This window comes from Squalius cephalus (assembly GCF_949319135.1).
Source record: "Squalius cephalus genome assembly, chromosome: 12".
Taxonomy (NCBI): domain Eukaryota; kingdom Metazoa; phylum Chordata; class Actinopteri; order Cypriniformes; family Leuciscidae; genus Squalius; species Squalius cephalus.
This window is the reverse complement of record NC_137133.1, coordinates 3,369,774-3,395,295: the sequence shown is the minus strand read 5'-3', so window position 1 is coordinate 3,395,295 and position 25,522 is coordinate 3,369,774. Positions and strand designations below refer to the sequence as shown.

Here is a 25,522-nt window from a genome sequence, read left to right as displayed (position 1 = left end):
ATTAACCAACCAATAAGTCTGAACAAGAATGACACACTCTAAAAACTGCTGGGTTGTGTTAACCCAATTTTGGGTCAAATATGGTCTCACCCAACGTTGGGTTAAAAATTAAATTAAAAAATGGACAAACCCAGCCGTTGGTTTACATTTTTAATGTAACCAATGCAATTTGTCCATTTTTAAATTGCATTTTTGTCCATTTTTGATTTTGTCCAAAATGCAATTTGTCTATTTTTAAATTGCATTTTTTAACCCAACGTTGGGTGAGACCATATTTGACCCAAAATTGGGTTAACACAACCCAGCAGTTTTTAGAGTGCATAATGGTCTTACATGGGCATGTATTTTTTTAAAGGTACAGTTATTGAAAGGGAACAAATATGATCTCTGAAGTCCAGGATTTGTACCTTCCATTTGGATTTGTCTGTAGCTTCTCACATTAAATTGAAAAATAAGAAGATTTCTTTTACTTTTAAAATGTTCATTTTTAAGTGTGAAACTTCAAGAATCTAGACCCTTATAAATTGCAGGTCTTCCAATCATCACAATATCTGAAATAATTTAAGAATAAAACTACTTCAATGTTCAAAATAGTAAAAAAAAAAAAAAAAAAAAAAAAAAAATTTGAAAGAGATTTGAAATTTTGCTGGCTCAAAATTCATCCAGAATTTCCTGTAGTGGAAATAATTTTAATTTTAACTTAAGTCTGTGAAAGACTCTAAAGTTCAATCATATTGTATGGCAAGAGTCGTAAAATTACTGTTCTAATCTTCATTTAACATATGCTGATAAGAGTATTAAACCTTGAGTATACTTTAGAGTTTATAACTTGAGTCAGCACAGTCAGAGACCTCAAGACTTGGCTGATGTTCAGAAATCACAATCCCAGTCTGAAAACTCCTCCTCTGCTTGAGTCTTATCATAGGGATGGCGGTCAAAGTTTATATAGCAGGGACCCTGAAAAACAAAAACCCACAGACACAATTTGTTACTTTGAAGCTTATGTTGTAGATGGATCTGAGTTTCATCCTAAAACAGTTTAAAAAGCGTCTGAAACCTGATTTTCACATTTGCCCATTGGCCTTCATTGATAATTGAAAATCTATTTTGAGCTTTGTACTAAAGAGAAACATTCTTGCTAAAGATTTTTTTACATTGTGTCAGATGATCTGTGTAAAGAATATGATTTAAGTTAAAAATGTGACCTTTCTTATGAGTCGTACAGTCGGTGCTTCCAGTTGTCCCATTCTTAATCTATGCCAGTTAATGCTGTTAAACCACCTGAGAGATAATTGAGGGAAAATTTGTCATTAATAACAATAGAAACAGCACAAATTCTACACAAAAGCCTAGCACATCAAAATGACTAAACTCAATACACCTAAATTGTAATTGTGGGATATGAAAATATTTGTATTAATTGAAAATATTCATCTGAACTAAGCACAATACACATTCATTAAGGTCACCTGTGATTTCTGACATCTTTGATTCCATTTTTCGTATTGCCCAAGCGCTGTCCAGGACGTGGCCTGCAAGACATTTAAATAACACATAAACTGAAAATTAGCAATGTAAATACCTAAAAACTGTTTAAAAATGGTGACGTTCAAATACAATAAACTGGGATAAAAGACATTTTATTACTTCTCATATAGAAAACAAATCACAAACTGCGCCAAATAAATTCCCCACATGTAAAAACAAGCCAGAGCTTTTGTAATAGTTTCTGTAATTACCTGCACAATTTAGTGATGAGAGATTTGGCACCTTCCCCCATATATGAAGGGAAATTAAGCACACCATCCAAGATCTTGGCATAGATCTTCTGAGGATCTGAACTGGAGAACGGTGGGCTTTAGGACAAATAAAACTATATTATTACAAGTAATTAAATTTGCCCTAAACAAGAGAAACGCTGATTTAAACACGCATAAAAGGAATAATTTATTCATTTTCACCCAGAAAGTCTTATGTCTTATGGGCCCTGATTTAAAGATTTTCATGAGAGAAAAAAAGTGCAAACTTGATAGGACACATTTTTAAATACTGTATGAGCTGATCAAATTAGGGCAAGCTCACAGTACAGGACTGTAAAGCTAACTGAATTGCTGTGGTGTGCAAACTACACAACACAACGTTGACGAGGTGCACAAACTACTAGACATTATGGTCCACTAGAAGTGTGGTGGTGTTTGTGTCTGCAGACATTGTCCTGTGTCTGTGGTCAAGTGGCAGTCCCGACTAAAAGTGGGGGGGGGGAAAGTTCTCATAAATGCAAGCAAGAAATTCACACAAGTGACTTTTCCGTATATAATATCGGCAATGTGACCGGCTGGATTAGCTCCACCTTGTCCACTGTGTCAAAATTGATTTACTAAGTCTAAGGGCCCTATTTTAACAATCAAAGCGCATGGTCTAAAGCGCACAGTGCAAGCACACTTAGGGTGTGAAAACAGGGCCATCTAAATCCACTTTTGCTAGTTTAACGACGGGAAAAATGGGTCACCTGGCGCATGGTCTGAAAGGGTTGTCCCTATTCTCTTAATAAGTAATGGGTGTGTTTTAGGCATTACGTGCAATAAACCAATCAGAGTCTCATCTCCCATTCCTTTTAAAAGCCTGTTGCGCTCACGCCATGGAGGATTCACTATTTATATGGCGCTATTTGCAAGCGGAAAAACTGAACGCTTCTCTAGCGAGGAAACGGATCTGCTCGTGCGCGAGGTTAAATCCCGCCTATAGGCGCATATTACTAACGCGCTCTTTAAAGGGATGGTTCGGAGTAATTTCAACCTATGCACCATGACCTCGAGTCAAACACCCCCCAGAAGCTTTTTTTCCCTTGGTCGAACATTATTAGAGTTAGAGCTTATTTAGAGATATCAGCCGGATGGCTTAGTGCAGGTGCTAATGGATTCAAGGTTGTATCTCATAAATTACCCCACTAATAATGCCCAGAATGGTACCAAACTTCTACAGTTGTACAAATAGGTTCTGTACTCATAAAACGAGGCATTGTTAGTACATCAGGAGTTTATTTAAATAACACTTGCCTGATGGCTTATGCTACTGCTAACCCGGACGTCGAGGTCACTTCCGTGATTTGGGAAAAGCCCGTAACATACACCTGGGCGCCAGGTGTATAATAGGGCCCTAAAAGTTATTGCTTGTAAACCCCCATACCCCCCTTCACTTCATTGATGAAAACAATAATTTAAGGCAGGCTTACACTAGGCTGTGAGCCATTGTGCACCTTAGAAGTTAGATAAGCTGTTAATAGTGCAGTCAAAACACAACTGTACTGCATGGCGAATTGGTGGTGGTCGCATGACCCAGTCAACACTTTGATCTCACAGTGATCTCATCATGTGGTCACAACATCAGCAATATGAGGTCACAGTGAGCTAAGAGTGTAACTTCACAGCGCACTCACTGTGTGCTCATACTATGGCCACAATATGAGCTCATCCCAGCTAGAAATGTTATTGTTCTATGAATGTTTTGAGAGCATTATGTTGTTCTTGTAATGTTTTCTGTAGCTAATTTTATTTTTGTTACAAGAATGTTCTCCTAAAAGGTAGGATAACACTCCCTAAAAATATTTTAAACATGTTTAGTGATAACATTGATAGAACATTATCCCCTAATAGTCTTATAAAGTTTCCCAGCAGACACAGGACTGAACCTCTTAAAATAAGTTTGTTTGAAGGTAATAGTTTGGTTTGGTCACCATTGTGGAGGTCAGTGTTTGCTTTAGTTGATCATAACAATCCAGGATTTCTAAAGCATGAGATCCTGCAGCATTTTAATCAGAACATCTGGATTATTTCATATAAAAAACAAAATCTGTGTACAATAAGTTTTAAACTCCTTCACGCGCTGATTCTTGAGTGTGTCTAAGTGAAACAGCAGTTCAAAATGTTTCGTTTTTTTCTTTTCATTATTATACAGATTTTCTTATTTAAATACTGTTGGATGTCATGCTGTAGAAACATTATTATAATCAATTATACAAAAGTAATAACACACATGAGATCAGCTGATCAGAACACTACATGATGACTATCATCATCAAGTAGCTGACATCATCTGATCACATTTTCTCTTACTGTTCTTGCCATAACATACAGTTACAGCAGCCAGAGAAAAACATTAAAACATCAAGAGTCAAACTGCCCAACTAAAGCAAACACGGATCACCATAATGGTGACATCAAACCAAACTAATTTCAATAAATCATCAACATCTAAACCTCTGTTAATCTCAATAAGGACTTTTGTACACATATGACAGAAGTAAATCTGGTTTGTAATAAGTGAACGCTGGTAATGGTGTTTGTTGAGTTGTTTAATGACGTTGGAGTCTGACATCAAATGTTTAGACGTCAACCCAATTTTAATTTTCAACCAAAAATTTGGAGTCCAATAACATTTCTTGCTGGGCTGACCTCACATTGTGGTTCCACTTTTAGCTCATTGTGACCTCACATTGTGCTCATATGGAGAGATCACTGTGAGATCAAAGTGTTGACTGGGGAGCTTTTAGGTTAAACATGGAGACTGGAGCTTCAGATAAAAAAAGACCTATACACTGGTCAAAATTGGGACAACATGTTTAAAAATTGTTGGTAGGTCGGGAGGTCCTCATAACATAATCTGCTCGGCTCGTAACTCCTCAAGCCACGACCATACGAGCATCAGTTATTTCCATATGATTTCTCCTGAGAGAAAAAAAATAGCCTGCATGCTCGTAAGACAGAAAAAAAAAAAGCGTACAGAGTACACCCGGCTTTACTGTTGAGGCATGCAGAAAACAATATATGAGAAAACTTTATACCTGCCCACACGTAGCTCATAGATTAGAACACCGAGTGACCAGAAGTCAGAAGCAAAGTCATGGCCTTGGTTCTGAATGATCTCTGGAGAAATATACTCAGGAGTACCGCAAAACGAGTATGTCTTTTCACCCCGAGAAAGCTCTTTTGCAAAACCAAAATCAATCTGAAATCAAAAGAATACAAGAAAATAAGATAAAAAATAAACTTCAGTGTACTTGACTGTTACAACATTTTTTTCTGACAGTGTTTGTCACCTATTAACAGAATATTCACTCTCAACTCTGTTTAATTTGTATAAAGTAAAAATAAAATAATTGTATGAAAAGTGTTGCTTGTACAAGTTTCTTATTGGCATTCTTGTCTTGACACTCAGTTTTGATGGATGGCCAGTTTTTTGGCATATTTATACAGTATTTTTTCCACTTTCATCACCTTAAACGTGCACTATGCAGGATTTTCGGGGGGGAAATAGACTCATACTATTACAAGGTGTTTGCAGCAGAGATGAAACAGGATCTAAGTGCAGCAGCTTTATTTGGAAACAAACTCAAAACTTCACAAAACAGAATCTCGGGTAGTGATGGGACGGTTGATACCGGGGCTCCGATGCTCCAACGCAGTTTTCAAAGCACTATTGTATCACACACTGTACCAATGCTTGTATCGAAATGACAATACCACGTGATTGACGATGTTTGGAGCTTTGAACGTCATGCAGTATCGGAAGGTCGGGACTGCTGGTCTGAAAACAATTGGCGCTTCTCGACCTCATCTGATGCATAAAAAGGGAAATGATTATGGGGGAGGCATTATTTTAAATTATTTAACACTACACTTCCCTATAACATAATTTATATTTTTTAAAAACAGAACACTCCAATTTTTTTAATAATTACAAATACTATAATTATGATCACATACTTGTATCACATATGTATATTTTATATTATTGATCAATATGTGAATCCGTTGACCAGGCTACACATGACAGGAGTTGTGGTCTCATGAGCACAAATTAATTTAGATGAGATTAGATAGAACTGTATTGATCCCACACTTGTATGTCACTCACAGACTTCTGATGCTTTGCTTGGTCACATGCTTTTTCTGCTCTGCGGTGATTTGTTGGATATGGTGGAGAAAACAAGTCTGACCACCAGATGTCGCTAATGTGCATTGTGTTAAAAGCTTCGAGTAATGAACCTTTTTTCGGCACAATCTGATGAAAGCCTCATGCTTCAGAAAGCCTCTGTTTCCCATCTCTAATCTCGGGAACATGAACACGAACACGAGACCAACGAGACACACCTGAACTGAAACTCAAATCAAATCAGTAAACGTGGAAACAAACCGGCAGGGTGTGGAGAAAGACAGAACTGAACTAATTAACAGATTAACCAAACACAGACAAGAACACAACAACCTGTGTCGGAAGCTCAGGAAGCTCTGTAAGTTTCAAACACAAAAACAATTCACTTATGTTGCTATTGCCTTACTGACTGATATCTTTAACTTGAGTTAGATTATTAGGCATTGTAATTACGTTTTTATGATGACACGTACTGTAAGTTAATTATTAGCCAGCTAGATTGAAGATGGCTAAAACTCACGTATCTAATACAGATATGTTCGAATAGATCTGTTAGCTCATGTAGGCTACACATAAAATGCTATTTATGCATGATAAACACAATATTTGCAAAATAGAGTTGGTTGGGCTGCTGATATCATGTCAGGGGAGAGGGCTTGTTCTTCTGGCGGTGTTTCGCCTGTGAGAAGGGGCCAGGTTTGAATGTTGTGTTTACAAACAGTAACAGAAAATCCTGCATAGTTCACGTTTAAGGCTGGAATACACTACACAACTTTTGCCCAGATTTTTTTCCACGATTTACAGTCTGGAAGAGTCGACACTAGTTGCTGAAAGTCAGAGCCAGTCTGCAGATTTTGAGCAGATAGTGTTGGCAAATTTCACAGAAAATCACGTTGTATATAATGGGCACAGGCTCAGATTTTTTTAACTTTTTTAACTTAACATGTTTGATATTTTGAGCCTATTTTAGTAGACATATAGTTTAAATGTGTCATGCATCTTCTAAGAACATTCTTAAGAACATTGTTTAGTGCATGCCCAGTTTTTCTTTGTAACTACAAAGTCTGCAAGTGTATGATGTATACAATCTGCTCTGATTTTAAAAGTAATGTAGGGTATTCCAGCTTTTAGTGGACTAATAGGGGACCATATGCTTTTAAGTACATTTGATGCCTTGGAATTTGTCTTAGATACATGTTATTTTTTAAAGACAGTTTCAAATTTGTCACTTATAGCAACTCTAAAAAGGAGTTACAGTTCTCTATGACAGAGATTGGAGGAATTCAAAGAGATAACTTGCACTAACATTCACATTCCACAAATTTGACATGTACTGTAAAGAAGGAAGCAAGAACAAAATGTGTATCACCAAACTCCTCAGTGAATTCAGATGCCCTGTGTAATGTTTGGGCATCCATCCTAGATGGTAAGTCTTGAAATATATCTTGTTAAAATCTATCTCAAATAATTTTTTATCTTTTTTGTTAAGGTAATGAGGATTGATAACAGCCTTGCAGCATGAGAAATATTTTGAATTGTCACAATGGCAAATGTATCACAATTTTATTAGCAGCTTATAAATGTAAATGCCTGTAGTTTATCTATTTGTGGAAAGTAGAAAAACAGATAATTTGTTTTACCAATTTCACATATCCTTTGGAGTCCAGCATGAGGTTTTCTGGCTTCAGGTCTCGATACAGGATGCCTTTGTTATGGAGGTATGCAAAGGCTTCAACCACACAGGCTGTTATAAACACAGCTATATTTTCCTGAAAGCGTCCTCTGCAACATGACAACAAATACACCCACATTCACACATTCAAACAGCACTAATTAGGAATTGTGATATTAGCTTTAAATAAACGCAGTCAGACATTAGAGTGAGACTGGAAATGGATTCTAAAGTGTACCATATTATTCAAGCAAAATGAGCAAGAAAGATGATTCCAAGGTGGTTATTGTGGTTATTCACCAGGGTGTTGCTATGCGTTATCCAAGATGTTGTGAGTGGTTGTTAATGCATTATGCTGTTGCTACGGTGTTCCTGCTAGTTTATATGCAATACAGAAATAGAACAAAAGTAGGCTTAATAGGCATGCTTTCCTAATCAAACTCTACAAACTCATGAATATCTTACACTTCTTTTAGCTTGGTCCAGATTTCCCCACCCGGGCAAAACTCCATTATCATATAGATGTAGCGAGAATCTTTGAAGGCAGCATGCAGCCTGAACAAGAGGAGAAAGTCAGACTGAAGATTATACAGTTATACAGAAATTATTCAACCCACATTGTAAATCAGGTTTAATTGGCAAAATGTACAGACTTTCAGCTGTTTGCAATGAACAAATCAAACAAAAGTAATTGAAATAGCTCAACACAGCTAATGTTTCAAGTGGTTTTCCCAAATTTAACTTAAATGCAACTTTTATTGACTTCTGCAGACTCAAAATTATTCAACCCCTTCATGGCAAGCATCAGGCATTCAGGTGTTCATGGGGGGCGTTCACGAGTTTACACCAAAGATCCAGGCAAGACAAGATTAAACATGTAATTACTTGTGAATTACATGTAATGCCTACAACATTCTAAAATCTGCCAGTTTAAAGGAACACTTCACCGATTTTTCATATTAAACTATGTTATTCCCTTAACTAAGACGAGTTGATACATACCTCTCTCGTCTCAGTGCGTGCACTCAATCGCTCTGGCGCGCGGCGACACTTTGATAGCACTTATCTTAGCCCAGTTCATTCATTAGGGACCAAATAGAGATGAAGTTAGAAGCGACCAAACACCTCCACGTTTTCCCTATTTAAATACAGTTACACGAGTAGTTACACGACTAAGTATGGTGACACAAAATAAAACGTGGCGCTTTTCTAAGCGGGTAAAAAGGATAACTATAATGTATGGCGGAATAGCACTTGAAGTTGGAAGCACTTCGACTCGGCACAGTAAAAAGTCACGCCTGAAAAATCCTCTCACTTCTGTCATTAGAACCAACTTGACTTTTTACTCGAGTCGAAGTGCTTCCAGTGCTATTCCGCCATACATTATAGTTATCCTTTTAATGTCCTTTTAGCGCACTAGGCTAAGGCTGAAACTAACGTCTCTGCAATCCGCAGTAAAGAAATTAGCTGAAAAACATCAAGCACAGGGCTCACACTAATTTCCAAATCAATTTTGAAAGTTCGAATTCGAAAGTTCAAATAAATCATTCTGCTTTTTCCCTGTTAATGTTCTCCATTGAAAATAATTTATAAGAATGCTTCTTGTTTGCTGACTGGCTGTTTGCGGGACAGCTGCTGTTAATTCAATTTTGAATGTCAAATCTGTAACCGTTGCATTTTTTGGCTGCTCCTCGCTGATTGGCGCTATTTGCTATTTTCAAGTGGGGAACCACTTGAAACATTTGTTGTATCGAGCTATTTCAATTACTTTTGTTTGATTTGTTCATTGTAAATTTTGGGGGGCTGTATAATTTCAACTGTATGTGAACAATTATCAAATGGTTTGAAAAAAATATATATGATTATAAGTTATGTAGGTAGCAGCACCAACCTGACAATGAAGTCACATCGGATTGCCTGAAGAATTTTCTTTTCTAAAATAATGTGTCTTTCCTGCTTCTTTGCAACAATATGCTGTTTACTGATCTTCTTCATAGCAAAGTACTTTCTGTGCTGCAAGGTAGTTACCTAGTGAACAAGCAAATATATTAGTATTTCAGGAGGTCAAATCAGAACAACAACAAATTCAGAACTTGTACTGACAATTTTTTTTTAAATGACTCTCCTCTCATACCAGTTCCACTTTTCCAAACCCCCCAACACCAAGAGTGACCGGCTCTCCTTGATAACTTCCCTCCTGGTACAGTACAGGGACGAGCTCTTTCAGCTTTAGAGATGTTTCTGGCCTGGAGACAGCAATACACATAATACATATATTCAACAGAAATTACTACATTATGTATAATTCATATTCTAACTTATTTTAAAGGCTTTATTTAGCAGTAGACCGGCAGATCACAATAATTCCTGATGTATGTGTATAGGAAAAACTAGATTCATACAAACTCAGATTAATGAAAGGCTTTAAAAAGATGTTATATATTGAACTAATATGTATAAATATTATACATTAATGCCAATTAAATATTAATAGTAAACAAATACAGTATATAGAACATTATTTTCCTAATTGGGTTAGTTTATTCCAGTGATGCTAAAGTTTTCAGCATCATTACTCCAGTCTTCAGTGTCACATGATCTTTCAGAAATCATTCTACTATGATGCTTTGCTGCACAAGAAACTTTGAAAAGAAAATTTGACTCGGGTAGATTAACAAAAAGAGCCTAGGAGTTACCCTTTAAAAATGGCTGTGTCTGGAAACCTGGAACATCTGAAACCACAATGCAGTGTCTTTTATCAAATTTCTTTGAAGAAGAGAAAATCTGAAGAGCAGCATTTATTTGGAATAGAAATCTTTTGCGACATGTCTTTAGTAATTCTTTAACAAATGTAATGCAGCCTTTTTTTCTTTTTTCCCCAAAAAAAGTTTGATCCCAAACTTTTGAACAGTAGTGTATGTGAAACAAGCTTAATATATGACTGTGAAATTGTTCTCTGTCCTATTTGAATTATTAAGAAAATATCTTACCCAACTTTCTCTGGCTTTTCATCATCCTCCAGTGAATCAGCACTACAAAAACATTTTGTGATCAATAAATATTTTTCAGAATGAAAATAACCAATACCACTGATGCAAAACACTAGAAAAATAATATTTTCATAAGTTCAAAACTTGAAGCTGGTTGGAGAACAGAATGCACACTAAATGTTGATAATGAGCCACCTGTAAACAGGTCAGGAATAGCACACTATGTTTCTACCGCCTGTCAAATATGTTACACTTACTAGTTAGACAGCTAGCGAAGAAATGCTTTCTGCTAATGAATCATTTTGTGCAAAAATTGGTTTATGGACAAAATAATTTCTCTCCCCTACAAATAGCACCACAGGTGCCCTGAATCTTGCAGACACGGAGACCAAGTCCATTCATTTCCACCAGTCTGATCTGCATGCAGATTTGTAAACATGAGCATTGGTTCAATGGCAGACTAACCAGCCGATCACAGTGATGTGGAGGCACTGCCTTTTCTCACTTCATTTATTTTGTGTTTATTTAGCAAATTATATTTATTTTGGTAGTATCACAATCAGTTGTTTTATACCCGCACAAAACCAGCACTGTATAAGAGCAGGCGTATCTGTATTTCAGTAAAGTGAACACAGTCTCGACTGTGGAAAATGCACTACATGTTACAAGTGACTAAGCAGAAGACTAGACTGAACATATTTACAAATATAGAAGTCACAAAGCAGGAAAACTCACTCGTCATGGAGCTCAAGACTTTCAAATGGAATGGTCTCCTCAAAAATTCTGTGAGAAATTAAAGACAATATAAAAAATGTAAACAAATGCTAAATCATAGGCATTATATATAAATTAAGTGTAGTAATATTGTCATCACTGACATGAAACTCACTCTTTATCAATGGAAAAGCAAGTGACAACTCCAACCGCTGTACATGTGGCTGTCCTGAGGATCTCTCTGGATTACACACAATACAAGATTTGGTTGACTTTTACATTTAAACCAGACAGAACAAATATTTACTCCTCATACAGTGCTAATGATGTTGTCACTAAGTAACAGTCACTATGGTTACCGTATAAGAGCCAGTTCTCCAAAATGTTCCCCCTCTCCCATCTTACGAATTATTTTCTGCTGTCCGTTCACTTTTTTCGTCACTGATACCTAATGTGAAATGAACAAAATTATGACTAGTTTTTTTTTAAAGTAAGATTTCTTTTAAGATCATTTAAAATGATGTTTAATACAAACACAGTCCATTATGTGGCATATTTTATGGTTGAGAAATATGTGCAAAGTTTCATGTATAGACTTGCACAAAAGATTCATGTATTTTGTGTAAGGTTTAATTTCTGTGTAAAAGCACACATTTAGATTAAACCCTTATTAAATGCAGGCACTCCTAAGTCATATACTTGTGTAAAGAAATAAACCATGTAAATAATGTAATCAGTGTTGCAGAGGATGTTCAAGAATAAAACTATCCTGAGATAAGAGAGCAACTGATTAATGTTTTAATACGTTTCTTTTACCTCTCCTTTTAGAATGATGTAAAAAGTATTGCCCTCTGCTCCTTCTCGGACAATGACCTCGTTGTCCTGATACTTCACCTTTCAGGGGAACAAACATGGATAGTACATTGAGTCATCATGTCATGCTTAGAAGAAAATATTCCTGATGTACAAAACAAAAGACAATTTTACCTTTAATTCAAATGTCACCTGTTACTAAACATACTTCTGACTACTCTAATATACACATTCATAGTACTGATAAAATGAGGGTGTCACACTCATTGACCATTCCACATTGACCAATTTCCCATCTCTAAGTCAATAGCTTAACTTAATGAAAACTACTGCAAACACACAATCCTAGTGATGTCTCGAGATATTTTTTTAAGGTCTTTGGTCAGACCTGGTATCTGGTATATTTTCTGGTATATTTGTCTGGTATATTTTCTCCAAGAATACTTGAGGCATCCTTAATTTACAATATTTCCTTATTATAACAATAATGAGTCTATTTACAATTTATAAAAGTAAAATCACACTGACTTCCTCCATGGAATCAATGATCTTTGACAGCTGCACATCATTCAGGGCCTTCAAAGTGCGTGCCCTGGTGGAAACAATTATAAACAATAGAATTTACTCAGCAATAATAGACGGATACACATGATGAACAATATACAAACAGTGAAGATTCAAAGTATGCAACATGCAAAGCATCTAATATTTGACTAGGCTAAATACAAGCCAGAATGTGTTACGCAGAATGTGTTCAAAGTGACCCCAGAATGTCTTACGTTTTCAAGAAGCCCATGAGTTGCTCTCGTTTCATCTTGAATTTGTTGGTCATAATGCTTCGATATGTTTGTCTCTCGATACACCATAACTTTACTGCAGTGGCGGCTGTGGGTAAAAGAGTATAAAAGCATGTATTTACCACATTAGTAGGGGGTAACCCACATCACTCATGTTCAGCCATCACTCCAGAATGATAAATGACCTTTGACAGATGCCGTGCGTTTACAGTTGTATAGAATGGCCAGTTCCCCAAACATATCGCCAGAGCTCAAAGTTCGCAGTTCACGTCCAGCCTGAGTGACCTTCAGCTCCCCCGCTAGAATGAAAAAAGGAATTTAGGCTCATCAATTAATTTCGACTGTCGAACAGTATTCAAACGAGATGTCGGTTTCCAGAATTGTACTGCAATACACTTGTGCAAGATTTTTAATGCAGTAAAAAAATATATAGTAAAACAATTTAAAAAAAATATATTTCACTATACAGGTGCTGGTCATAAAATTAGAATATCATCAAAAAGTTGATTTATTTCAAGAATTCAACTTAACAGGTGAAACTAATATATTATATAGACTCATTACATGCAAAGTGAGATATTTCAAGCCTTTGTTTGTTATAATTTTGATGATTATGGCTTACAGCTTATGAAACCCACGAAATCAAAATCTCAGAAAATTAGAATATTACATGAAATCACACAGTAATTACACAGTAATACCATGATCATTGAACCAGGTTTTGGTTATTTTGGCAGTGTGGGCCGGTGCAAATCCTGCTGGAAAATGAAGTCAGCCTCTCCATAAAGCTTGTCTGCTGAAGGAAGCATGAAGTGCTCTGGAAATGTCCTGGTAGACGGCTGCGTTGAGTGGACAGCACAGTGGACCAACACCAGCCGATGACATGGCTCCCCAAACCAACACAGACTGTGGAAACTTCACACTGGACTTCAAGCATCTTGGATTGTGTGCCTCTCCATTCTTCCTCCAGACTCTGGGACCTTGGTTTCCAAATGAGATGCAAAATTTGCTCTCATCAGAAAAGAGGACTTTGGTCCACTGTGCTTTATTAAATCCAGAGTCAACGCAGCCGTCCACCAGGACATTTCCAGAGCACTTCATGCTTCATTCAGCAGACAAGCTTTATGGAGATGCTGACTTCATTTTCCAGCAGGATTTGCACCGGCCCACACTGCCAAAATAACCAAAACCTGGTTCAATGACCATGGTATCACTGTGTAATTACTGTGGGATTTCATGTAATATTCTAATTTTCTGGGATTTTGATTTCGTGGGTTTCATAAGCTGTAAGCCATAATCATCAAAATTATAAAATTATAAAATTATATATAAATATATAAAATTATATCTCACTTTGCATGTAATGAGTCTATATAATATATTAGTTTCACCTGTTAAGTTGAATTCTTGAAATAAATCAACTTTTTGATGATATTCTAATTTTATGACCAGCACCTGTATTTTAGAATGTAATTGATTCCTGTGATGATTTTTACCATGACTTTATATGGCAGAAATAGAAAGGGCAGTCTGTTAGTAAGCATTCTGAATTCAGCGACACTTAACTTGGCATTCAGTTATCTCTCCTTACACACTCACCAGCGACAATGTACATGCTGTCTCCTTCTGTGCCCTCTCTGATGATGACATCCCCAGGACCACAGTCCAGAACCTTCATCAGTTCCACCATCATACTGATCTGCTCCTCATCCAGACGACGGAGAAAGTCGTTCTTCCCAATGGCCTTCACGATCTGAGCTGCCTCACTGACACACACACACACAGAGCATTGAGGTTAGTTTATTTTAAGACTGGTGTTGAATTAGATTCACAGAGTTCTTGATTAGCATGTGTATAAAGTTACCTGGCAGTTTTCTTCACTCTATTGGCCGTGATTTCCAGGACTTCTGGTACTTGCTCCGGGGCCATGACAGCTGCCCGACTCTGTCGAACCTCAGGCATTTCATCGCAATCTGGCAGACAACATTAGGTGTCAAATAAACATATCTTAATGTGTAAAATGTTTTTATTTTATACATTTATAATATTGTGAAAAATTGAATGTTTTTTTGTGACCCAGTCGTCCAAATCGATATTGATATGTGAATCGTGCTGACTTCAAGCAAAATGCTTCATCATTTTTATCAATTATAACACATGATATATGTGATAATTAATTGTTCATATTTTATTAATTGTAAGGAAGCAGATGAAAGGGGACGCAGTTAAACCCATTAGTCTGTTCTGTCTTACCGAGCTCATCCAATCGTCCCTTCAGCACTTGTATAAGTCCCTCTTTCTGTTCAAGCTGTCTCTCTGTAATTATAATACAATATTCTAGTGTGCATTGAAATTAATCACCATCACATACCGTGTACTCAAAAATGAGAAAAAGCATTCATCATTCATGTTATGATATAGTGGTCTTACTCAGCTCCTGGTTCTGGTTCTGGAGTTCCTGGTTGAGCTGGCATTCTTTCTCCAGCATTTGTCGGATTTTCTTGAGTTGTGCTTCCATTGGCCTGATGAGATTTACCTCTACTAGAGCAGCATGACACTAACAAAGAGCAGGAAAAAGAGTTAATATGTAACTGCAACATTAAAAAAATAAAAATACCTTTAAAATGAATGAATGATCATCATCACAGCATTTATAAAAAGGTTTCCAGTGGATTAAAATTTTAAAACAGTTTAAAAGCAATAATAATGTTGCATTATTGCGCTGACATATGGTAAATTTTACTATTACACTTTATTAGTGATTTAAAAGGTACTTCTCAGACAACAACATAGTGTCGGCCCAGATCCGGCCCACATCTGGGCCGCGTGGAATCCAGGTCTACCAAATATGGGCCGGATCTGGAAGACAATATGTTGCTGTCTTGTTCCATCTGAAATTTCTATCTGTCTCACACAGTTGTTTGAGCCATTCAGACTGGATCCGACACTGTGGATCCTCATCTTCACATGGTAAAATCCACAAATTACCTTTTGTGCTTACAACAGACTATCAGTTATTTGTAACATACTACTGTAGATTGTATGTGACATTAACAATAGTATAGTGCATGATTAGGTTCAAGTGAAGATAGAACCCCTGGTTCACTTATTGGGTGCTGAGTGCTCTGACACAGTTCAATCACTGGTGCTTAAAGAGAGAAGACAGAACAAGATCAAATTAGACCCTTGGAGTGAAATGGGACAGAAGGACCAGTGGCATGTTTAGACTAATGTTAGTTTTTTTTTTTTATATTAATACTTATAATTCATAGGGTTATTATTACTATCCATTTAAAACATGGGCAGTTAAATATGTAAATATTCATATAATATTAGCGGATCAAGATGGCACTGTAGATGGCTGAATCGGTTTGGAGCTCTTCGGTGTGAACTTTTTTTTTATGTAGCTTTTTCCCAATTAGTTTTACTAGGGACGGACATAGGCATTGCACATCAAACAACCTTTTGCTGACTTTTGAAAATTCAGAATTTTTACTAGACATTCTAGTCGGAGGAGCTGATTTTCGATACAATCGCTCCAAGAGGCACGAACAAGGGAAACGTGCTGGTGATATTCATCTGGCGAATCTCCGCTCCCTCGACAATAAACAGACAAACTATTACTCCTCACCCACACAAAAAGTGACTTCTCAAAGTCTGCTGCTTTTTGCTTTACGGAAACTAGGTTGAATGAAGCCATTCTGGACTGTGCATTACACCTAACACGCTTCCAGCTGTTGCTCACACAGCGGATGTTCACACTGCAAGCCTTAGTGCTCAATTCCGATTAATTGCTCAGATCCAATTTTTTTGTATAGCTGTTCACATTGTTGTTTTAAATGTGCCCAATATCAGATTCCAGTGTGAACAGATCATGGACCTGAACTGACCCGCATGTGCAAAAGAACAATAAAAAAGATGTCACGCAGCACACTGTAATACGGAAGTAAACATGGAGAACGTTAAATTAAGTGATTATGTGTGTAACGATCACCAGTGAGAGTGCCCGGGATAACCACCAGAGGGCACTCCAACCCGGACAATCACCACACATCCACAAACTACATTTCCCATAATCCTTTGCCTAAACTAATCAGCCATGATCACATTCACCTGTGTATTTACCTTGTTTAGCTCACCCCATATAAGCCTGGTTTTCACATTCATTCCCTGTGAAGTCTTGTTAGATGTTTACACTGCATGAGCGTTTTCCTGGTCTTATGTCTCTTGGTTTTGGATGTCTTGCCTGTCTCTGGGTTACCCTTTTGCCTGCCTGTTTGTTTGATTGGACTGCCTGCCTGTGTTTGACCTTGCCTGTACTTTGGATTATGTGTTTGGATTGTCCCTATTAAATAAACTGCATTTGGATCCTCAACCTTGTCTCAGAGCAGTATGTGACAATGTGTTTATTTATAATGTGATCTGCCGCAGAAGCCAGCGAATTTATATATATATAAAAAAGACGAGGATACAATAAAAGAGGGAGAGTTTTTAAACATTTTTTGTACGAGCCCTCATGTTTTGCTTGTATACAGAGCCGTCACTGTAATGAGCTCTGATACATCACTGTCCTTCACTGACTACCTTTCACAACTGTCTTGATAACTTCAGGTGTGTAAAATCTTTGAAGTGACTCTCATGAGCACAGAACTGAGACAAATGTTGATCTAGAGTGACATTATTTCTGATGTGACTGTTCAGACTACGGTCACATTACAAAACATCTGACCTGTGTCGGATTTAGGACCAGATATGGAAGTGGCACAAATCAGAATTAAAAAGATCAGATTCCATGTGGTTTGTGCCGTTCACACTGTCATGAGAAAAACAGATCTGAGTCACATTATTAAATCACACAGCGAATTAAACAAGGTCTTCATCCACTGTAAACCAGTGAGTTTTCATCGTTTATTCTGGTGTGTTTATATTCGCCGTCAAGCCTGTGTGAGTGCAGCACTCCAACAGATGACTGATTTGATCACAGACAAGAAACAATACTCAGACACTTTCATTATCATTCTCTGTGATTTTAATAAAGCTAAACTCACCTGTTAACTACCTAAATACAGCACATCACATACCCCACCAGAGACAGTAACATACTGCAACTTTCTTTTAAAGGATGCATATCACTCTGTCCCCCGGGCAGCTTTGGGACTAATCACTGTTTGGTTCATCTTCTCGCAATCTACAGGCAGAAATTTAAATCTCCTTAGTCTGTAGTAAGGACTATAAAAGAGATGGACAACTGAAACAGAGCATGAACTACGAGCCTGTTTTGACTGCACTGATTCGAGTGTTTTTCAAGTCACAGCCACTGATCTGGATGAGCTCACTGATACTGTGAAATTATCAGTTTCCGTGAAGATGTGTGTTCCCACTAAGACTTGTTTGATTTATAATAATGACACAACGTGGTTTACTGGAAAACTCAGACAGCTTCACCAGGCCAGACATGATGCTTACACAAGTGGGGAAAATGTCTTGAACAAGCAGGCAATAAACACACTGACAAAGGTTAAAGAAAAGCTAAAAAAATAAACAGTTTTAATCGCCCCTGCATCAGGGTGGAAAGGACTAAAAGCCATCATCAGCTACAAGATGGCAATCTTGCCATGAAGTCATTTGAGAGAGTGATGTTGGACTACCTGAAGGACATCACTGGACCCTTGCTGGATCCCCTTACGTTTGCTCATTGGTTAAGCAATCTCCCTTTACACAAACAAACTTTTCTTGAAGTTTGCAGACAACATCATGGTCATTGGCCTTATCCAGGATGGTGATGAATCAGTTTACAGAGGAGAGTTTAAAGGAGAACTCCGGTCAATTTTAACATTGAGCTCATTTTTTTGTAAATTTGGAGTGCTGTCAGTACAGAGAACAACGACAAAAATCGGTGTTGCCTACACCGTGTTATCCTCTTTTTAAAGTTTGCACCCTGTTGACTTCAATGGGGCAAGTTTTAAACCTGCTTTTAGCCTCTTAACATCCTTGATGTGTCATTACAAGTGCCCAGCCAATGTGAGTGATTCCTTCAGAGTGATCACGGGTGAATCTGACTGCAGTAGATGTGAAAGATATTAATAAAAGTGATGTTATTTCAGCCAGCTCACATACCTGTATTTACATCCTGTTTTCGGTTGAAGTCCATAGTAATCAATTGTCGAGTTCACGTGCATAGGTTTAGTTACCTATGATCACGCGCGTGAACTCGACAATCGATTACTATGGACTTAGACCGAAAACAGGAAGAAAATACAGGTATGTGCGCTGACTGAAATAACATCATTTTTATTCATATCTTTCACATCTACTGCAGTCAGATTCACCCGTGATCACTCTGAAGGAATCACTCACCTGTGCACTTGTAATGACACATCAAGGATGTTAAGAGGCTAAAAGCAGGTTTAAAACTTGCCCCATTGAAGTCAACAGGGTGCAAATTTTAAAAAGAGGATAACACGGTGTAGGCAACACCGATTTTTGTCGTTGTTCTCTGTACTGACAGCACTCCAAATTTACAAAAAAATGAGCTCAATGTTAAAATTGACCGGAGTTCTCCTTTAAGCAGCTGGCTGTCTGGTGCAGTCATAACACACTCAAATCAGTGGAGATGATAGTGGAGTTCAGGAAGAACACCCCAGCACTCTAACCCCTGGTTTCACAGACAGGGCTTAAGACTAGTCCTAGACTAAAATGTATGTCTGAGCTGTTTCCACTGAAATAAACTTGCACTGACTGATCTTAAAAATATATCAGTGCCTTTTTAGTTTTAAGATGCACATCGGTAATGTTTTTTTCTAAGCATGTTTATAAAAATTACTTAAATGTCCTAATTGATCTATGGTCTAATCCTGGCTTAGTCTAAGCCCTGTCTGTGAAACCGGGCCATAGAGTCCTTCAAGTTCAAAAAGGTTCAAAAGCTCAGCAGCTTTAATCAACAGATGAATTTCAATCTTCCACAGGTTACAATGACAGTTCTACTCAGCTGCACGTCTATAACAGTCAGCGACTGTTGTTCCATGATCCATAAGGACCAGGGGGCGTATTACAGACACGTTCTATCTTAAGTCTTAAGTTAAGATCTGACAAGTTAATTTATGGAGTTAATTAATAAAACTAACAGTTTTTGTGGAGTTAGGATGCTTCTGTAATACTTTTCCTATCTGTAGTTAAGATAAGATAAAATAATATAAGATAAGATTATGCACTTAAGAAATGTCATTTTGTAATAGCTTTTGTCCTAAATGAGGTCCTAACTAACTGAAATTGCCATGGTTATCAAACTGATAAGATTCTAAAGTTAGGATCTTTCTGTAATGCGCCCCCAGGCCCAGTGCTTAATTTATAAATTCTGAGGCCCGGAACAATGGGAGGGGATGGATCTGGCAAATTAGATATGAGATATCTAATATCTAAGATATATCTCTTCACAGCATTTAATAAAACGCTGTCCAACAACACAAATAACTCTCTCCCAAGGAACGGGCTCCATCAGGACAAGAGGTTCATAACGTAGTGGATGGAAATGTGCAATGACTCACCTTTTCTATAGTTGAATATTAAGAAAAGAGCATAAAAAATGAAAAATATTTTGGATCGAAACCCAGCATCGCCGGGGAGTTAATTGTATAATTATAATTATATATATAAATTTATATTATTTGGGTCTGATTATTACATTTCTGGTGAATACTACAGTTTAACCTTACTTTATTTTTAACTTTGTTATATTGTATTTATCTATGCTTGTAATTAGTGTATTGGTTCTTTTTTCACTGACTGTCAACCTCCAACACTTGTACATCTCCAGAGTGAAGAAATGGGCAGGTAACATAATATCAGACCCCTCTTTTTCCCAGGCCATAGAGCTGGTAAGTCCCGCCCCTTCCTCTAACCCCACTGGACCTCTAGGTTGAAAAATCGTCAATGCAAGTGAATGGGAGAAAATAATTATTTTCTGCTCCCGTTTGAATTTTGCCATGAATGTGAACATCATTTTTCGTGTGAAGAATGCTACAATTTAGCTGGTAGAAGTTTGATACGGTTAGACTTTGTGTGAGAGCACTTTGTGGACTACAACTCTGATTTCAGACGCGAATCTGAAGAAAGAACAGCCCATTTGGTTTGAATGGTGACATTTGGGTACAAAACACACAGGCATCTCGATCTGTCTCCATAGATTATCGCAGCATTAGCACCGTGATTTGACAAGTGGAGGGAAAATGTGTTATGGGGTGACGTCACATAGGCGACATGTAGTCTTTCTCGCCATGTCTTTTCCACAACTGCTAGCCAAAGAATCATACAATATACGGTCAAACTCGTAACATGAAAAATTATATTAAAAATTCACAGACAACATATGTTCACATTCATGGCACAATTCAAACGGGACCAGAAAATAATTATTTTCTCCCATTCACTTGCATTGACGATTTTTCAACCTAGAGGTCCACTTGGGGTTTTACGGATGGGCGGGACTTACCAGCTCTATAGCATAGACTGTCTGCACTTCAGACTGTAACGAGTGAAAATAAGGTGTGGCCCCTTTAAGAGCTGCGCGCGCCCTGTTGAACTGTCTGCAGTCTGTATTGTATGTGAGCCTCGAACACCCCATGTATGCGGGTTATTCCTGTTTGATGCTCATTTTCATCTTATTTTGTTTATTAAATAACGCTGTGGACGGTAGAACGTATTACAGAGAGGTACCCGACTTCGACTGGGGAATCAAGTGCGAGTTGTGAGATGCCAATCGCCTCCGTGAGTCTGTCTGGCCACAGCAATAACTTCAGCTGTGTGTGAGCTATCCCTATTTTTCCTCCTGACACAACGCGTTACAATACGCTACAGATCTCTGTGCACTAGAACATTCAGGCACAAGAACAGTTTATTTTTTCCAACAGGCTGTCTGCACCTACTCTCCACCAACAGCTAACACGCCCACTACTATCTACTTTTTTATAGGTCAGTATCCTTATAGTATTTACGCCACCAGGCATTGGGCAATACAATAATTAAAATTCTATGTAAATACATATTTTAATTTATATTGAAAGGTGTGGTAACACTTTATTTTACAGTGTCCTTGTTACATACATGTACTTACCATTACCATAGTAATAACAGTAAATTATTCATAATTACTTGGAACTAACCCTCAACCAAAACCTAGGCTCACCCTACCCTAACCCTATAGTAAGTAGGCTAAATGTAGTTGCTTATTATTACTCAGTACTTAAATATATAATTACACTGTAACAGTGACACCTTAAAATAAAGTGTAACCAAAAGTTTATATAGTGTACCTAATAGTATACCTATAGTAACCCAATACCTAATGTGCACATCTGGTCATATGCCTTCTGCTCACTTCATTAGTGTATGTTACTTTAAGTTTTTTACCATAATTATACATTTAATTTTTCTAATAATGCTTGTTCTGATGAGTCAAATAATTAATATACCTGCCATTTACCTCATAACACAATGGGATTTTTATACAGCCAGTCACAACAGACACCGTTATAAAATAATTTCAGTATTTCAGTCTATTATTGTAGTGTCATCTATTTCAGATAAAATTGTTTTTAAATGTCACGTAGAAACAAAAACAAATATAAATGGACACTTTTGGACAGTCTCTTACTGTCGACCCTGACTGTTCTATATAAGCTGGGCCAGACTTTATTCTGTTAGTCAAAAGTCAGGCTAAGTAGAAATGACTTCCATTCAAATGGAATCCATTTTATGATTCAGCATATTAAAAGCCACTGTTAACCTTTAAGGAAATGATTAGCTAGCCTCATTGCCCTCTATGCTGTACACTTTATGACTGAAGAGGTGTTCAGGGTCTACTGAAATCCTTCTAGTGACCAGCCATCATTGCTTGCTAAAGGAAATCTGAGGGTTTTGACAGGGTTGGTGGACAACATGATGGATAACAGAATCTTTTATACTTGTCCAGAGATATTAAAAGTTCTTTAGATTAAAGCACTCTGTCCCGTCATGTCTAAAATATTGCCAACTGCAAGGTTTACTAGATAAATGGAAAGCCCTTGTCAGGTATCCCAGAAAGCACAGCAACGTAGATATGTTAATCCATGAAAAAAACCCTGTTTGTCATCTCTACAGACAATAATCAAATCATTGTTTTATTTGTTAATGAAACTTACCTGAAAACCCAAGCTCTCACTCCCTCAGATCAGTGTGTTCTGGCAGAAAGATCAGCTTTATAGATATAAATCATTAACCTGACGCTCCACCCTTCGCCACAGGTAAAAAGGAAAATGTGATTAACAGACCTAGAAAATGTTCGTGTTCAGGTATTCCTCTTACAAAGCTCAGCAGATTTATTGAATGTCTCAGTTATGGTTTATTTATCAACTTCAGGTTACTACATTCCATATAAATAATAAACACACAAAGGACAGTAAAAAATGGAGGCTAGTGAGAAAAGCTTAATTCTTAATTCCTGCCACCACTTCTACAGGAACAGCAGTGGTTACACTAGGAGACAGAAAAATGAAGAATGGTACCTTTAAAGTTCTGTATAGCCCTGAGCTTGTCTGAAAACACCTCTGGGTGTCACTGCAGAATCACTTTTTTGTATGCAGTGCAAGCAGTTTCAGGACAGTATCCGTGCCAGCAGAAATATTCTGTAATATTTCTGTCATGAACTAATTTATATACAATATTATTGTTTATCTGTTAGAAATACTGAATCTGTGCACGTCTTATTTTATTATTGGAGCTTTTATTTGTTGTCATGCATTATTGTATAGAATTTTGTTTTCTGTGCATGAATACTTTGGTTTTGAATGTATTTATGAATTTAAATTGTTTGTTCCACTGCCCTCTGTTGTATTTATGGTTTGAGAGTTTGTGGAGTGTCTGCACACCTTTGTTTTTTCGTGTGTTTTTTTTTTTTTTTTTTTTTTTTGTGCAATTGTCAAAGTTGAGAAATGGTGTGTGTGGTGCATGTGCAGACACATTACGTACTGCATAACATTTATTAATAATAATTTCGCTTTCAGGGATTACATACACTTTTTTTGCAGGAATGCCATGATAAAATGGACTTAAAGGGATAGTTCCCTTTAAAGGGAAGAATGTCATATACAGCTAGGATGGCTTGAGGGTGAGTAAATCATGGGCTAATTTTAATTTTTGGGTGAACTATGCCTTTAAGAGTCAACCACACTGTTATTTAACTTCAATTATAAATGTGCTAACTACTTTTTATGAAGTATTAATGTTGAAGTGATAACTGTCAGGGAACACCGACTCAAGGAAACGGTGAGTAACTTCAGTAGAAATGGTTTATTGACAATAAAATGGTTGAAATGAATAAATATGGAGAAATGATGCTGAAGTTCAACAAGAGAGAGGAAAAGGATGACGGTCTGTAATGGTATGTGGCACCACACACACACACAGTTTTAGATAGCAGATGGTCAGAAGAATAATGCAGTCGTTTTCTCTTACAGGCCTTGCAGGGAGGGATGGTTTAAGATGGATACCAGGACTTGGAGAATCACACAAAGGTAGGTAATCACAGGTAAGTAAGATATTCAACATTATGGCAGTCCTAGTCAAAGACCAGACAGTGGTGTGTGTGTGTGTGTGGAGCAGGCTTAAATGGAGTGGAGCTGATGAGAGTGAATGATGGCAGGTGTGGATGATTGTGAAGTGTGTGCAGGTGGGAGCCAGGAGGGATTATGGGAAATGTAGTACGAAGGTGACAGGTCATGGTGAGGTGACTGGAGATCGTGACACTACCTAGTGCAATTCAACATTGTAACACCAGAGCAATGAAATCCCACATAATTTGCTATTTTAACTGCGCTTATTTCCATTGTTGATATAAGTTGCAGTGGATAGTAATAGACAAGAATTTTTTTTACAGTTTTACACCATAATGCTGATAAGTCATTATACAATCCTGCATCCTCCTGACTCCACAGTAGTGAAATCACTAAAGATCAAGTCAAACAAGAGCAAAAGGGTCAAAATCACCATAAAGTGCCTTTGAGACTTCACAATTTCCCCCAAAAAATCTGAGATTTTCCATTTAACTTCATATGTGTTGTATTAAGGAGACATTAGGCTGTTAGAAATGCATATTGGTCAAGCTCCAGCACTTTTTATAAAATAACTGCAAGCTGACAATATACGAGCAAACCATAAAATATGTCCACCCTGTCATGGACAAATTCATAGTAGAATAAATAAATTTTCATTGCATAGTGATTATAAATGTAAATGTAAATGTAGATCTGTGGAAAGATAATGTGTCCCTTTCCCAACAAAACATTTTAGTTAATATTAAAAGTATTTTGATCATAATGAAGTTACTGCTTAAATATGTATTGCCCAATAAAATATGCGATAGTTGCACATTCTATTCTAAATAAAATCTAACAACAAAGATATTTAGTCAAACTTTAAAACAATACTAACCTTCCCTCATTTGTTTATTAAGAAATCACACACAAGGTTTTGTTAACTTGTTAAAATAATTAGATTATTTTCATCATAAAAGTTGAAAATGACAGGGTGGACAACAAAGTGACAGGGTGGAACTTGGCATGACAGGGTGGACA

General features: G+C 37.1%; 1 protein-coding gene across 2 annotated transcripts; it reads right to left on the bottom strand.

Moving 5' to 3' along the window:
- Nucleotides 1-651: 651 nt before the first annotated feature.
- prkg3 (protein kinase cGMP-dependent 3) lies at nt 652-24,501 on the bottom strand. Of its 2 annotated transcripts, none has more exons than XM_079889014.1 (23): nt 24,405-24,501; nt 15,348-15,474; nt 15,171-15,233; nt 14,782-14,890; nt 14,517-14,683; nt 13,103-13,216; nt 12,900-13,005; nt 12,649-12,712; nt 12,124-12,201; nt 11,667-11,755; nt 11,483-11,548; nt 11,329-11,376; nt 10,594-10,635; nt 10,300-10,335; nt 9,738-9,849; nt 9,495-9,631; nt 8,069-8,158; nt 7,572-7,713; nt 4,841-5,004; nt 1,740-1,856; nt 1,470-1,532; nt 1,206-1,281; nt 652-957 (listed from the first exon to the last, which is right to left on the bottom strand). In XM_079889014.1, exons 1-23 carry the CDS (start codon nt 24,495-24,497, stop codon nt 871-873), a joined length of 2,190 nt encoding a protein of 729 aa, XP_079745140.1. In that variant the 5' UTR covers nt 24,498-24,501; the 3' UTR covers nt 652-870. The 2 variants fall into 2 exon arrangements, with proteins under 2 accessions (XP_079745140.1, XP_079745141.1); XM_079889015.1 differs by lacking the exon at nt 24,405-24,501 and adding an exon at nt 23,093-23,144.
- Nucleotides 24,502-25,522: the final 1,021 nt, after the last annotated feature.